The following is a 14,443-nucleotide window of genomic DNA, read 5'->3' on the forward strand; positions in this document are numbered from 1 at the left end:
CCCCCCCCCCCCCGCATCATCTGTAGTGTTGACCGCACGAGAGTCATTTGTTCATCTAATCGAGCAGTTGACAGATGTGCTTGTCACCTGCTTTTGTTTGGCCCGCGAGCTGTGAATGGTTTTTGTAGTGTAAGTGGTTGGGGGAAAAGAATCAAAAGAGTAACACTTTGTGATGTGGAAATTCTATGAGATTCAAATTTTTGTGGACCTAAGGACAGTTTTTTTGAAACCCAGGCATGCTCGCGGGCTTACGTACTGTCCTGACGGCAGCACAGGTGAATGGTCGTGTGGGGACAGTGTGTCTGTGGAGCCTGTCTGGTCACGGACAGGGAGTTTGACAGCCCTTGACGTAGGGAACAGGGGACTGCTGTCCAGACAGCTCCAGAGTGTCCTCAGTCCAGTAGGAACCCCAGTCCAAAGCCCCTGTACTTGGTCAGAGCGAGTGGCATTCGTCCCAGGTATTTTGTATCAGGTCATGCTTTCTGATCCCTTGCTTTATGAACCTCCCAGGGTTTTGTTTTTGTTTTGTTTTGTTTTTTTCGTCTCTGCAAAAGTTCTTGACCCCCCCCACCCAGAGCACAGATAAATTGCCCGTGTGATAGCTGGTAGATCTGCGTGCTCACAGCTGGGAAAGTTACCGCATGCCTCAAGAAGTACTGACCTCGAGCACCCATGCCAGGATACGCGTTCTTCTGTTGATCAATTATGACTAAAACAGAAAACAAAAAATACGTAATCTAGCATAGATGTACTCTGCCCTTTTCTGGAGTCTTTGTTTGATAAAATTGCAATGACAGCCAATTCTGAGCGGTGTTCCGGTGGTTCAGAAGGCAGAGGGTAGGGGGAAACCTCGTCTTAGCGCTTTGTGCCTGTAGTACGGCTCAAAGTTTAGTGTGCATTCTTCGGTAATCCCACATACTCTGTATTAATTTTCTTCTAAAGGTAATAGTAACGATCCCCAGTTGAAAAGGTCAAAGTGCTTACCTAGGAATTAAAAACTCTCATGCTCGTAAGGCTCATCAGGTAGCGGCAAGGGAAGGTGGTCTCGCATTGAGAGCGCAGGCTCTGGGGGGGCTCCTGGCCGGTGGGTTTTAATTTGGGGGACACGAGTCCACTGTTGTCAGGTCTTGCTATTTTTTGAGAGAAGTCAGAAGTCTGGAATTTTTATGTGACGACCCCAATTTTTTATTTTAAGTAGGCTCCCCCCGCCCAACGTGGGGCTTGAAATCGCGACACTGAGATTAAGAGTCACATGCTCTACTGACTGAGCCAGCCAGGCGCCCCACATCCCCTAATTTTCTAATACATGTAACTGTAAGAAAATTAATATGTGCTAGCAAACCAAACATGGCCGTGGGTCAGATTTAACGCATTTACCAGTTCACAGCTTCTGTGAACAAACTCCTCATTATGAGTTACGTCTCCAACCTATTTCTTTCAGGAGGAGGGTGAAAACAATGAAATGAGGAAATGTACCTGTGTTGTATCACTGGCTTGGACCGCGACTGGTCATTCTTGCTGAATGACTCTTTCAGTATATAAATCAGGAGGACTCCGGTGTCAAACGTTTTTCGTCTCTGTTTTCTCCCCCTTTCAATGGAAAATAACCATTTTTTGCCTGATGTGAATACTTCTGACAATCATGGAATGTCTTGATTGGAGAAAATATTTTGTGGGATTCGTACTCGGCATGAAGGGGGTTTGAAGAAGAAACTGCAGCTTAGCGGGGAGGTGGCGTGTGGGCCGTAAGGCACAAGGGCCCCCAAAGGGTGGGCGCTGCCGCAGAGTGGGGCAGAGGAGGATTGGGGTGGGCAGAGGCGGACCCAGAAGAAGTAGGATTAGAGCCGGTTCCGGAGACCAGTAAAGGTTGATGGAGGCAGAGGGCAGAAGCAGGCGGTGCTCACCAGGAAAGCGGCAGTGTGGCCAGAGTGACAGGGGTGGGCTCCCGGGGTCAGAGTCTGGGTGGAACTTCGGTGCCCGGCGCCGCAGGCGCCGCCAGTCTTCCCACGCACTCGCGCGTCCTTAACCTGCTCGCCCACTGTGCACACCTGCTGGGCAGTCAGACTCGGAGGAGTTCAGTGACACAAGGCCCTTGTTCTAGGGAGACCGGGCTGCGGGGGGCCAGTCACACCAAGCTCGCACGCCGGGTCTAGTGCCCCTCTCCGGACACTTCTACGGTCACGAAGTCAGAAGGAATGTGATGGGAACTGGGTGATGCAGGAGAACCGAAGTAAATGGGCTGGGCAGAGGGGCAGCAAAACTGAAAGAAAAAACTGTTAAAGTAGCCCGACTGTGAAGTAATGAGAATCAGAATTTAGAATGGGAAAGAAAAGCGCACGGGTCATTGCAAAATGAAAATTATCTGAACCCGACTCAAAGTCTGGGGCACGAAGCAGAGGGAAGGAAGTTCAATCGACACATCTGCAGTTAAGATGGAGACTGTGTTGCATCCGTTCACTGCAGTTCTTTTGCCAGAATTGTAATAATTGGTCATGAATTTTCTGGCGGTCTTAAAATACTTGATCTTGAATTTTTATGCCAGTCAAAATTTCCTAGGTAAAAAGAAACGGAAAGCAAATTTTCTCAAGAGCTTGGTAGGTTAAGCTAATTAAAGCTGCATAGCATCTTAAGGTTGAACAATGACTAAAAATTTAAATTATCTTTAAATGAAAAGAATTCACGAACCCTCTCAGAGTTAAGGTTTGGTAGGGACTTGATGGACTTTGAAAGTCATTCTCTTTGTTTTCAGGAGATAAAGACACTGACCCAGCTTCCTTGATACGTGGCCTTGGGCCAGTTGTTAAATCTCTTTGAGTAGCAGTTTAAAACGGCACCGGCAGCACCACCGGGTTCTGGGGAGGATTAAATGAGAGAAATAGAACAGTGGGAACAGTTCTTGGCCCTCAGTGAGCTCTGAATAACTGCGCTGCCATCGGAGGGGGAGAAAGTGGTTTGTTTAATTATACCATGCTGACCAGCTTTTCGTTTATGGCTGGTGACAGTCTTTACCTCCTTGGGTTTGTAGCTTTGTAACCCGACTGTGCGGCAGCTAAGGCGTTGTTCTGCCTCCTCGTTCCCTCCCGCTTCCCCCTCCTACGCGCCAGAGAAGTGGGCCCGCAGGGCCCTCCCCTGCAAGAGGGTGCAGCCACGGACAGGCAGGACTTCCAGTGTCCATAGCCTCTCTCATCTTTGCCACATCGGGGTAAACTAAGGTAACCTGTTACGGTGGTGGTTCATTTTGTGAATCTTCACGGAAAGGTACATTCTGTGGCCTACTATGTGTGCTGCTGAAGCGAGCACACATTCTGTGGCTTAAAGATGAATAAGTAAGGTTGAGTCTTTCTTTTTCTTCTTTATTTTCATGGTTTTTTACATTTATTTATTTTTGAGAGACAGTGCATGAGTGGGGGAGGGGCAGAGAGAGAGAGAGGGAGGGAGGGAGAGAGGGAGATGCAGAATCCGAAGCAGGCTCCAGGCTCCGAGCTGTCAGCACAGAGCCTGACGCAGGGGCTCGAACCCACAAGCCATGAGATCGTGACCTGAGCTGGAGTCGGTGGCTCAACCCACTGAGCCACCCTGACGCCCCCTCCTTTTCTTCTTTTTAAATAGCTTGGGAAATCTTTTGTGCTTTTTATCTGCCAAGATAATAGGTTCTTTTTTTGTTTTTTAAATAAGAAAGCTCAGCTTGGGAAAATCATTGTTAACTGGCTGCTGTGTGGGCATTTTGGGGAAATTGCTGGTGTTCCATGTTTTTGGTATTTGTTGTTCAGAGGCAATTGTGAATAAAAACTTGATGCTCATATTCTAATCTGTGACTATTCACTTAAGTTTTTAATTTTTTTATGCTTTTTTGTTTTTTAATTTTTGAGATAGAGAGAGACTGAGCATGAGCAGGGGAGGGGCAGAGAGAGAGAGGGAGACACAGAATCCAAAGCAGGCTCCAGGCTCTGAGCTGTAGCACAGAGCCCAACACAGGGCTCGAACTCACGGACTGTGATCATGACCTGAGCTGAAGTCGGACGCTTAACCGACTGAGCCACCCAGGCGCCCCTATTCACTTAAGTTTTTAAAGAAATGGAATGAATATTTTCCCTTTTCTGCGTGCTCGTGGTTGCCACCCAGATGCTGAAAGGTTCGTGTGTGCTCTTGGGGAAAGTCCTTTTAATCCCCACCTTATAAATAAGCGTTTTAATGTCCTCAATAGGCAACACAGGGTAGTTGTGATATAGAACAGCGTTGCTCAATGTCTTTTTGTTTCCTTCCCCACAAAAGCCTTTTTATTTATTTATTTTTTAATTAATTAATTCATTCACTCATTTGAGAGAGACAGATTGGGAGCAGGAGGAAGGAGAGAGAGAATCCTAAACAGGCTCTGTGCTGTCAGTGCAGAGCCCAATGGCGGAACTTGATCTCACAAAACCGTGAGATTATGACCTGAGCCAAAATCAAGAGTCAGACATTTAACCGACTGAGCCCAGGCAACCCCACAAAAGCCTTTTTTAAATAGTTTTTTCCTAATTGACCTCCTGTCTCCATAAAATTTTAATTCCATAGGTACACTGTATCTCTGTTTATGTGCACGTGTATATCTGTGTTTCCTACATAAAGAGTAAGGATTTTTTGTCTACTTCTTTCCCCCAAAGAATCAATGTTTGTCCCCTTGAGGTGATACTGCCTACAGCAGGAATGCATGGTTGACAGCAGTGAATTCTTGAAATTTTTGGTTCTAGGGCTTTTATATTCTCTAAAAGTACTGAGTACCCGGAAGAACTTCTGTTTATGTGTGTTCTGTCTGGCAGTATTTATCATGTTACAAATCAAAGCTGAGAAAAGTTGCAAAGTAATTAATTTTAAAAAATATTTTGTTAAAAACATCCATCCATTCCCTCCCCCGCCATCACCACCAGAAAGGTTTAGTGAGAAGACTGGCCTCGCTAGACATTTTTGCAAATTCTCTCTAAGGTCAGGCTTAATAGCAAACAGCAAGATTCTCCTAGCTGCCTCTGTTACAGTGTTAGAAAGAAAAACTGGGATCCTACAGGTAAGTCGTTGGAGAAGGAAGGAGGTACTGTCTCAGATAATAGAGCTTGCTTTCTTTTTTGATATTATACCCAAACTTGATAAGTTGTAGTTTCTTTTTTTTTTTTTTAATTTTTTTTTAGCATTTATTTATTTTTGAGACAGAGAGAGACAGAGCATGAACGGGGGAGGGTCAGAGAGAGAGGGAGACACAGAATCTGAAACAGGCTCCAGGCTCTGAGCCATCAGCCCAGAGCCCGACGCAGGGCTTGAACTCACGGACCGCGAGATCATGACCTGAGCCAAAGTCGGACGCTTAACCGACTGAGCCACCCAGGCGCCCTGATAAGTTGTAGTTTCTTAAAGGGTTAATTGCGTTGTAAAATCTCCCAACTGTATATAAACTCTTCCTATCCCGTTATTTGAACGTTCCTTGGTCTCTCCCTTGGAATGGGCGATGGGTGTTCGCCCTTGAAGTGACAGGCGCAGACGCACGTTGTCCATTTTGGGGAAAATGTCTGCCGTGAACTCAGGTCGGAATAACCAGATTTTGTCGGCCGGGCCTTGAAGTAAAACCCTCCCCCAGGAGCAGGGACTGGGCGGCCTTGGTGCTTCTGCGGTCGCTTTCCACGTGCTTCCCCGCTCGACCCACGAAGTCCCAATGAGACACGTGTTCAGGCTCTAGACGTGCCCGTCGGTCGTGGGGCTGTGAGAGCCGTTGTGGGAGCGTGTGTCCCCAGTGACCGGAGGAAAGGTGTGACGTAACTCCCTAGCGTTGGCGTGGAAATGGTTTTGACCTCTCTAGGGCTCCGTGGAAGCACGCTTTGAGAACCACAAACTTGGAGCAAGGACTTCGAGCCGGACACGTGTATTGAGCCTGAGCTCCATCGCTTACGAGCCACATACGTGATCCTGAGCGGTTACCCTGATACCGAAACCGGCAAACACACTGTCCCTCGGGAACACAGGCCGAAAACCTCAACACAGTGTTTGACCTAGCCCATCTTCGGCATATCTTTCTATCCCGCCTTTGCTATGTATTTTTAAATTTGATATGTGTACTTACAGAAGTACCCAGAGTAGGCTATACAGAGAGCAGAATGGCCAAGATTGGATTCTGAAGTGAGTCAGAAGGGTGTTTGCCAGAATCCCAAATTGTATTCCCAGGCTCACCTTCTAAATGGCCTCAGTGGTTTTGCGACAGTTCTTTTTAAAGACAAACGCTAAACCTGCTGCTTTGTTCTGTACTCCTGTCATATGCCTTACTGCTCTTGGCCGTGAAGTTTGCATTAAGTGCGCCCACCCCTCGCTCCCCACCTCCCGCCCCAACAGTCTTTTCAAACAGTTTTGGGGAAGAAAAAATCTGTTAATGGTAAACATTGAATGTGTGGAGGAGGAATCAGTCAAGGTTAGTGACAGAGCCTTGTCCCCCTCTGGTAGTTCTTATCCCTCAGGGTCTTTGCACAGACTCGTCTTTAAACACATCCACTTTGGAGTAACCTTCGGTCATTTGGGAGAGTTTTCTTTTTCTTTTTTTTAATAGCCCGTTACTACCTTCTGTCATGCTCTTCGTGCCAGGAATCCCCTATTCCTGCCGTCTGGGAGAAGGGTGCCTGGGGCCTTGCGTCTGCTGTGATTGATGACTCCTTCTCGTGTGCTCCAGACAGGCCCTCTGTCCTGGTAGTTTTTCATCTAAAATACTTAAAAAAGTATGTGTATTTTGCCCCAGTTAAGTAAGTTGTACCTTCATTTAAGAGGATTTTAAAAGTTCAAAAAATGTACAAATCCGAAAACACTGTTAGCCTTGCCGTGCTTGGATGCATTCTTTCCTGTCCTTCTCGGTGATTAATGGATTTGTCCTACTTGGCAACAAACCATATATACATTTCATATTGTGCCTTTTCGTTTGTTCCCGGCATTCTCCTCCATCAAAAAGTATTCTAAAATGTCTTAATGACACAGAACTTTTGAAAAAAACTCATTCTGATATTGGGCATTTATTTCAAGTTTATCAACGTTACAAATGTGCTGCGAAGCACATCCCTCATATGTTATTCCTTGGTCTTTTTTCTGATCGTGCCCTAGTTATTCTGTCAAAGACCCTGTAGGAGAGTGACTGTTTCGGAGGGCACGGTTGAAGCTCCTGCACGTGAATCGCTCAGTTGTTTGCCAGAAAGATTGAGCGGGCTCCGCCCACCAGCAGCACTCTGCCCGTTTCTTCCTACCTTCACCAGCATTGGCATTCTGTAAAGTGCTTTTCAGACAGAATAAATTATATGAGTTAAAACGTAAACTTTGAGCAAAGGTGTAAATGCTTAGAAATTAATAGTATAACATGAGGCAAAACATATAATGTGTATTTCTTATTAGGAGTCTAACTGAACTAGTCCTCAAAGGTTTTCATTAACGTTCCGATGGTGTGGAGTCTTCAGAACAGATACTGTGCCCAAGAGTTCTTTACTCTTTCTGAGCCAGTACAGACCTTCTTGTGTAGAGGGTTGGAGATAAAAGTTGTTCGTATCGTTCTCGTCTTTATTTTTTTTTTCTAACTTAGCCCTAGGTCTTGGGACAGGTGTACAGAAAGATTTAGGGGGGAGTATATGTGGGTTTTTATCATATAAAGCAGATTTGGATAATACACGACTGCAGTGTGCGTCTGTGTTCCTTACGAATTCTGTGTGCGTTTCAGGTGTGCAACAGAGAAGCATGGCTCAAGAAACTAATCACAGCCAAGTGCCTATGCTTTGTTCTACTGGCTGCGGATTTTATGGAAACCCTCGCACAAATGGCATGTGTTCAGTGTGCTATAAAGAACATCTCCAAAGACAGAATAGTAGTAATGGTAGAATCAGCCCACCTGGTAAGTAATCCTGTTCACACGCAGCAGTGTTCATAATTGAGATACGTTGGGAGAGCACGACGTACGTGATAGCGTTTCTGCTCTCACACTGTACCTCCGTCCCTGCGTGTTCGTACCAGGAAAATTCCTCTTTCTGTGTTGTCATTATCACTGGTGTCCTCACCCATCGAAAGTAACTAGTATAAATCCGTTCAGCCTTACTTGCCGGCTTGCTCCTACTTACTTGCTCTGTTATCTTAGCTAGAATGCAGGCATCCTTCTTCGCGTACACGTATGCGTCCAGGTAAGTAAGGCGTAAGGGAGTGAGGGTTAGGAGGACCCAGGTTATTTTATCTGGGATGACCGTTGAAGCCGAGATGGCTGTAGAAAGAGAGTGGGTTCAAGGTGGCCACGGCTGACGTGACAGAGCCCGCCACCATCAGGAAGCGGAGGGGCAGCCGCGGGGCCGGGACCCAGGGCGCTCAGCACTGGCTCAGTGTGCTTGTGCGTCACCCTCTGTGCCGCGGACTCTTCCGGGGTGTGGGGGTGTGTGTGTGTGTCCGTAGTTACCAGAAGGATGGGGAGGACTCTGAGTATGAGCTTTGCGGAGGTGGAGCGTTGATAGTGTCATCTGGGGTGGCTGTTGTACGGATCGGTGCCCGAGTGTGGGGTTTTGTGGTTAATGGAGGTGCAGGCAGTTACTTCATTCACAGTTTTGTAGGGGGTCTTTCTCATCATCGTTTCGTGTTCAAGCCAAAAGCTGGAAGCATGTAAACAAAATTTTTCTAAATTTTTCTCAAGGCTAAGATCAAATGAATATAGATTGTTGGGGTTTTTTTGTTTTTTTGGTTTTTTTTTTTTTCAGTTCGAGAGAGAGAGAGAGAGAGAGAGAGAGAGAGAGAGTCTGAAGCAGGCTCTGCACTGTCAGCGCCCAGCTGGACACAGGGCTCAACCTCACGATGCATGAGATCACGACCCGAGCCAACCGAGAATGAGTCAGACGGTCAACCCACTGAGCCATCCTGGTGCCCCAGAAATTGTTGTTTTTAACATGAAATTGTCATCTACATTTCTGCTTTGTGAAGAACCGTGGGAGGGGCACCTGGGTGGCTCAGTCGGTTAAGCGTCTGACATCGGCTCAGGTCATGATCTCGTGGTTCGTGAGTTCAAGCCCTGCGTCAGGCTCTGTGCTCATGGCTCGGAGCCTGGAGCCTGCTTCGGATTTTGTGTCTCCCTCTCTCTCTGCCCCTCCCCCACTTGCGCTTTCTCTCTCTCTCTCTCTCTCTCTCGAAAATAAGTAAACATTAAAAAAAAAAAGAACGGGGGAAAAATGTAGCCTCGTGCTGAGCACAGATTTTAGTTCTGGACTTCTGTCTGCTTTAACTGCTACAGCTTTGATTCTAAATCCCTCCACGTATACAGCAGTGCTTGGAAGAGTTTGTGGATTAAAGGATCCAAGTGACATGAAGTCCTGAGAAACGGGAGTGTAGTTTACTAATATATACAGTTTGTATATGGTTTTTTTCTTGGTTGAAATTAACTTTTTTCCAATTGGAAAATTACTGAAACACTTTTAACGGAAAGCAACGAACCAGCATACTCTATATTCAGTAAAACAAGATTTCTAGCTGTTTTGCGGAAGGTGGGTGGTGGTTTCTCAGGGAAGGTGTGGGGACGCCCAGAGCGCAGGGTCACTGACACCAAGCGCGGTTCTGTTGCAGCGGCTTCTGTCGGCACCCTGTCCGAGTCTTTCCCGGTCCAGTGCGCGGACGGCAGCGTCCCCGATGCACAGTCACCCCTAGACTCCACATCTGCATCCGTGCAGCCCAGGTAAGACACTGTGTCTGCACAGGGCCGGGAAAGCTGCCGAGGAGCAAAGCGTATCCTCTCTACGTGCTCGGGTCTCCGCGGGAGGACTGGGTCAGGTCACTTCGGGGTTAGCTGGCCTGAGAACGGCGGTTAGAAAGTCAAGTTTACCTTGGGAAGCAGTGGGGAAGGTGTCTTCTCAGTTCACATTTCTTTTTCAGACAGCTTTTCCTTCGCTTCTGCTCATCCCATGTCCCGCCCCCGAGGTCCTCGTGAATTCAGGCGCCCAGTCCTGCCCCCCGCGGCCCCACTGTGCGCAGGGCGGCTTTCCCTTCTCGCTCTGGGAGCACAGACCTATTGGCTTCGTCCTCACTCTGCTGTTAGGAAGCGGGGACCGGGTTTCCACCCTCTAGTTCTTTCTCCGCTTCATGATCGGAGACGCCCAGTGCCCTTCCCACCGCGGCATCAGGGCCCCCGGAGCCGGTCGTGACCACCGCGCTAGTTTTCGTGGGGTGCCTTTGTGCGCGGAGGGCGCTTGCCGCTGCTCTGAGTTCTGAAGCCGTGAACTCCAGGCCAGACCAGTCTCCAGTTTCATGGCTCTCTGTGCTAAATGCACAAGTTATAAAGAAGGATCTCTGTGTTTGTTCTTGCTGTGATGACTGCTTAGATATGTTGGACGCATACTTACTACATCATTTTAGGTACCGTTCATGCCGGGAAATCACTTTTAAAATCTCGATATTTTTGCTTTTCTAGCCCTGTATCAAATCAGTCGCTTTTATCCGAATCTGTAGCATCTTCCCAAGTGGACAGTACGTCTGTGGACAAAGCGATCCCTGACACGGAAGACCTGCAAGGTTTGCACGTGGGCTCGCGCGGGTTCGGTCCTTTACCCGACAGCTGGCTGTTACAGGCCAGGCCTGTCCGAGGTGCCGCTGTCTTTTAAATTGCCAGCCTCAAATATAGTTTGCTGTTTGTTTTCTTTATGAGCAGAACGTTTTAGGTCTTCGGGGATTGAATTGACTGAACTGTTGGGGGCCATTTCCCACTTCTGTGTAATTATGTCATCAGTATAAAGTCGAAAGCCGTAAATGTGTTTAGTTGAGAGTTGTGACTGAGTGAGTGAGTAGTGGGATTATATTCTCCTGTTCTCTCTTACTCTTATTCTTACCAGTTTAACCCAAATACTAGTTCCCCTCCAAGTACCTGGGGTTGCTGGTTTACGAGGAATCTCTTGTTTCTGACCTGGGCCGTCGAAGAGACCATTGAATTTGACCGGCAGTAGACCCTCTCCCGTCGGTAACCCACTGCGGCATCTTGCTCAGTGCCTCGTGTCCTTGCCCGCACTCTGCACGCCCCCCCTTGTGTGGGTCACGGTGATCTGGGAGGGCTTTGTCGGTAGGCAGCGATCGTAGGGGAGACACTTAGGAGGCTGGGAGGCAGACTGCGCTGGATGGGTTCTGTTCCACCAGCATGGGGACGATGGCTTTACAGAAGGAGGACACTCAGGAAAGGTGAGCCCAGGGTGACCATTGTGTCCCTCTGCCTCCAGCACGGTTCAGAGAGACAGGCTGCCCTGACAGTGACCCCCGCCACGGGACATCGTGCTCACATGACAGCGAGAGAAACTTCTGGCGATGTTAGTTTAAGCTCTCTAGTTCAGATGTAGTTGAGTTGGCTAATTTCTCTTGCTCTGAGTTTATGCCCAATAAATGTTGGCATAATTTTGCCCATCATGGATTTTGCTATAGCGAGGATATGTACTGTTTGGCCAACATAAGCATTATAAGTATAAATAATTTTTATTTCTTGGTTAAATAGAAAAACTTAAGGAAGGGCACAGATGAGGGATGGTTTCAAAGCAGAAAGAGAAGAATCCCTGAGATTTAGTTACGCATGAGACGCGGGAAATAGGAGCAGGGTGGTAAAGCTTTCGGTTTTGCGACAGTGGCGGTGGCGGGCTGCTTCAGACCGGGCGCTGGGAGAGGTGGCACGGCCAGACCAGGTGTGCGCGGGGCGTGATCCCATTTCAGAACCGAAGAGCTCGGCTGGAGGTTGTAGGTCGAGCATTGGTCTTTAAATGTGTGATCGGTGTCACGTCTGAGACTTGGAAGTCCTTGGCACACTTTGAAAAGTGAGAGGCTGAGATTAGGGGAGCAAGTTGGATAACGACTCAGCAGAAGGAGAAGTCATCTGGGCCCTGGGTTATTGCAGCCCCCAGGTGCCGACCACTAGAGAGTTTGGAGAAGCAAGGGTTGCTGAGAGCGAAGGAAGGAAAAATGAACACAGGCTGCTGACCTCGCTTATGTTCTGTCTCGCAGTGGCACGCACGTATTGTAGACTGTGAGCGAAATGGGTGCTGCGGGCAGACGTGGCAGCAGTTGGTGTCCACGGCCACCGAGGATGAAGACAGGGTGGTGAACGTACACCATGCGTGTGTGGAGGACGGCGTGGCTTTCTGCACTGAGTGGCCCTGGCAACAAGAGTACCAAAGGTGGCCTTGAAGCCACATTAGGAGAAATCGTAAGGCGTGTTGAAAATCTGTAGACTCTTTTTTTCACGTACGATTTCAGTGACCTTGGAGGTCAAGCCAGTAGCAGCTTCTAAGTACCTTTTAAAAACTCAGCATTCGTTATCTTAGCGTTGCAGGATCTCTGAGGAACAAGGTGTAAGTTTTCATTTCAGTTTAAGAGGATTCGTTTTCACTATTTTAAAAACGTCTTGCCCACCCCGTTGAATTAAGACTGTCTTCTTTTATGAGAAACGTGTACCCGAGTGCAGGTGTCCCCCACTGTCCAAAAGTAGAGCGTTTCTGTCAAGCCTTTTGTAAACCAAAACGGGATAAAGAAGCAATTGCCATTTCATAAACACGGAAATTCTCTTTGGGTATCTACTGGTTAGCAAAAACAGGTCCTAATGTAGGTTTTTCGTAAAAGTGAAGGGGCATGAAGCAGACTCGCGGAGAGCGGGGCCAGGCGTGTGTGCGCGTGCGTGCGTGCGTGTGTACACGCACTCTCCTGACACCGATGTACTTGTGCTTTCCTTGGTGGTAGGAGTAAATGCAGAGAACGCTTTTCTCCGTCTATTTACTGGATGGACGAAAACTCACAGAGAATAAGTCTTGGACTCCAGCCCTACAGTGTCTGAGCTGGACTCCGGGCCAGAGTTGTGCCCACCGGCCGTGGTGCTTCCTAGATTAGGAGGTGGATGTGGCTTCCTGTCACCAGGGGCAGCCCTCCGTTGCCAGGGCGGGCTCCTCTGCTTTGGTGACCTGCCAAGTGTCTACTCCCTCTGTGTCCCTCAGGGAAATTTATCTAGATGGGAAGAAAATCCCAGATGGAAGAGGGTACGTGAGTAGCAGCTGTGTACCCAAGCCAGACTTTCCTGATGTTTTTTTGTTTATTTTTGAGAGAGAGACCGAGTGCGAGTGAGGGAGGGGCAGAGAGAGAGGGAGACACAGAATCTGAAGCAGGCTCTGAGCCGTCAGCACAGAGCCCAATGTGGGGCTCGAACCCACGTACCGTGAGATCATGACCTGAGCCGAAGTCGGACGCTCGACCGACTGAGCCCCCCCCAGGCGCCCCTCCTAACATTCTTCATTGGAGTTTTCAGATTAGGGTTCTTGAGACAGCTTTGTTCTCTGTAGGTATTCTGCTGATAATTAAGATTTGTTGCCACCAGGTGGGTGGTACCGCTTTCATCTTGTCCCCGTGGCTCCGAAGAATTTTTCTCGCGTTTAAATGAGTATTTAGCGTATTACAGCACGTTTCTCATTTCATTATTCTTTTTACTTTAACGATTGGCGATACCTCACTTGCGTGGTCTCTAACTTAGGAATGTCGGATTTTCAGTTCACAAAAGGTAGCTTCAAAAATTCTTTTAAGCGTTTTGGTGCACTTGAAACCATCCTACTTGATTGTCTGACGGCACAGCATTGCCTCCCCGCCTTCAGTTCACCTGAGTCTCTCAGATGCAGGATCTTCCCCAAAAGAAGCGGCATTGGGGTCCGAGGTTCTACTACAGCGTGTGGACCCGACACCCCACTTCTCTGAGCCATATTTGTGTCATAAAGGAGAGGTGCCCCAAGCCCGCGGGATAACGGGCTGACCGCACAGTCTTTACTCTGTGTGACGCTGCTTAAAACTCAAAGATATCTTCTGACTGGAGAGGGTGGGCGAGAATAGCCAAGCGGTCCTGGAAAAAGTAGAGCAGAGTTCAAAGCGTACTACCTGCTGCAGTCCCCAAGACCGCGGGAACAGGCGAGAGGACACTACCGTCGGGCCCTGGAGTGACACCGGGCGTCCGGCGATACACCCCGCGGTTCGCAGGCAGCTGATTTTCCGCAGGGAGCCGAGACCATCCAGTAGGCGAAGCCTGGGCTTCAGCAGGTGATGCTGGGACACTTGAAAGAATGAGACCTCTCCTTCACCTTTTACAGACGTTTGCCCCAAAACACATCAAAGACCCAAATGGTAGGAGCTGAAACTGGAAAACAGGCATAACTCCTCATGGCCTCGGGTGAGGCAGTGCCTCCTTGGACGGGACGCCTAGAGCACAAGGGACCGGAGGAAAACGGGCGCATTGACCTACAGCAGAGTCAGGACCCGGGTGCTTCATGGAGCGCCGTCAGGAGTGCGAAAAGGCAATCCAGAGAATGGTTAAGAATATTTGTGAATCCTGTATCTGATAGGAATGTGTAAAGAGGTGTCATCATTCAACAATAGAAAGACCAGTCTTTTAAAGGGCAAAGGAGAGGATTCGAATAGACGTTTCTCCAGA

General features: G+C 48.3%; 1 protein-coding gene across 4 annotated transcripts in view; it reads left to right on the forward strand.

Moving 5' to 3' along the window:
• Nucleotides 1-14,443, forward strand: part of ZFAND6 (zinc finger AN1-type containing 6) — a 69,567-nt gene that overhangs the window by 47,465 nt on the left and 7,659 nt on the right. For all 4 annotated transcript variants that reach the window (XM_040493461.1, XM_040493458.1, XM_040493460.1 and 1 more), the window contains exons 2-4: nucleotides 7,709-7,879; nucleotides 9,580-9,688; nucleotides 10,421-10,521. In XM_040493461.1, coding sequence (XP_040349395.1) covers nucleotides 7,726-7,879; nucleotides 9,580-9,688; nucleotides 10,421-10,521 — 364 coding nt within the window. In that variant the 5' untranslated portion in view covers nucleotides 7,709-7,725. The remainder of the gene's footprint in view (nucleotides 1-7,708; nucleotides 7,880-9,579; nucleotides 9,689-10,420; nucleotides 10,522-14,443) is intronic.

This window comes from Herpailurus yagouaroundi, unplaced genomic scaffold (assembly GCF_014898765.1).
Source record: "Herpailurus yagouaroundi ecotype Mexico unplaced genomic scaffold, PumYag 185, whole genome shotgun sequence".
NCBI classification, from domain to species: Eukaryota; Metazoa; Chordata; class Mammalia; order Carnivora; family Felidae; genus Herpailurus; species Herpailurus yagouaroundi.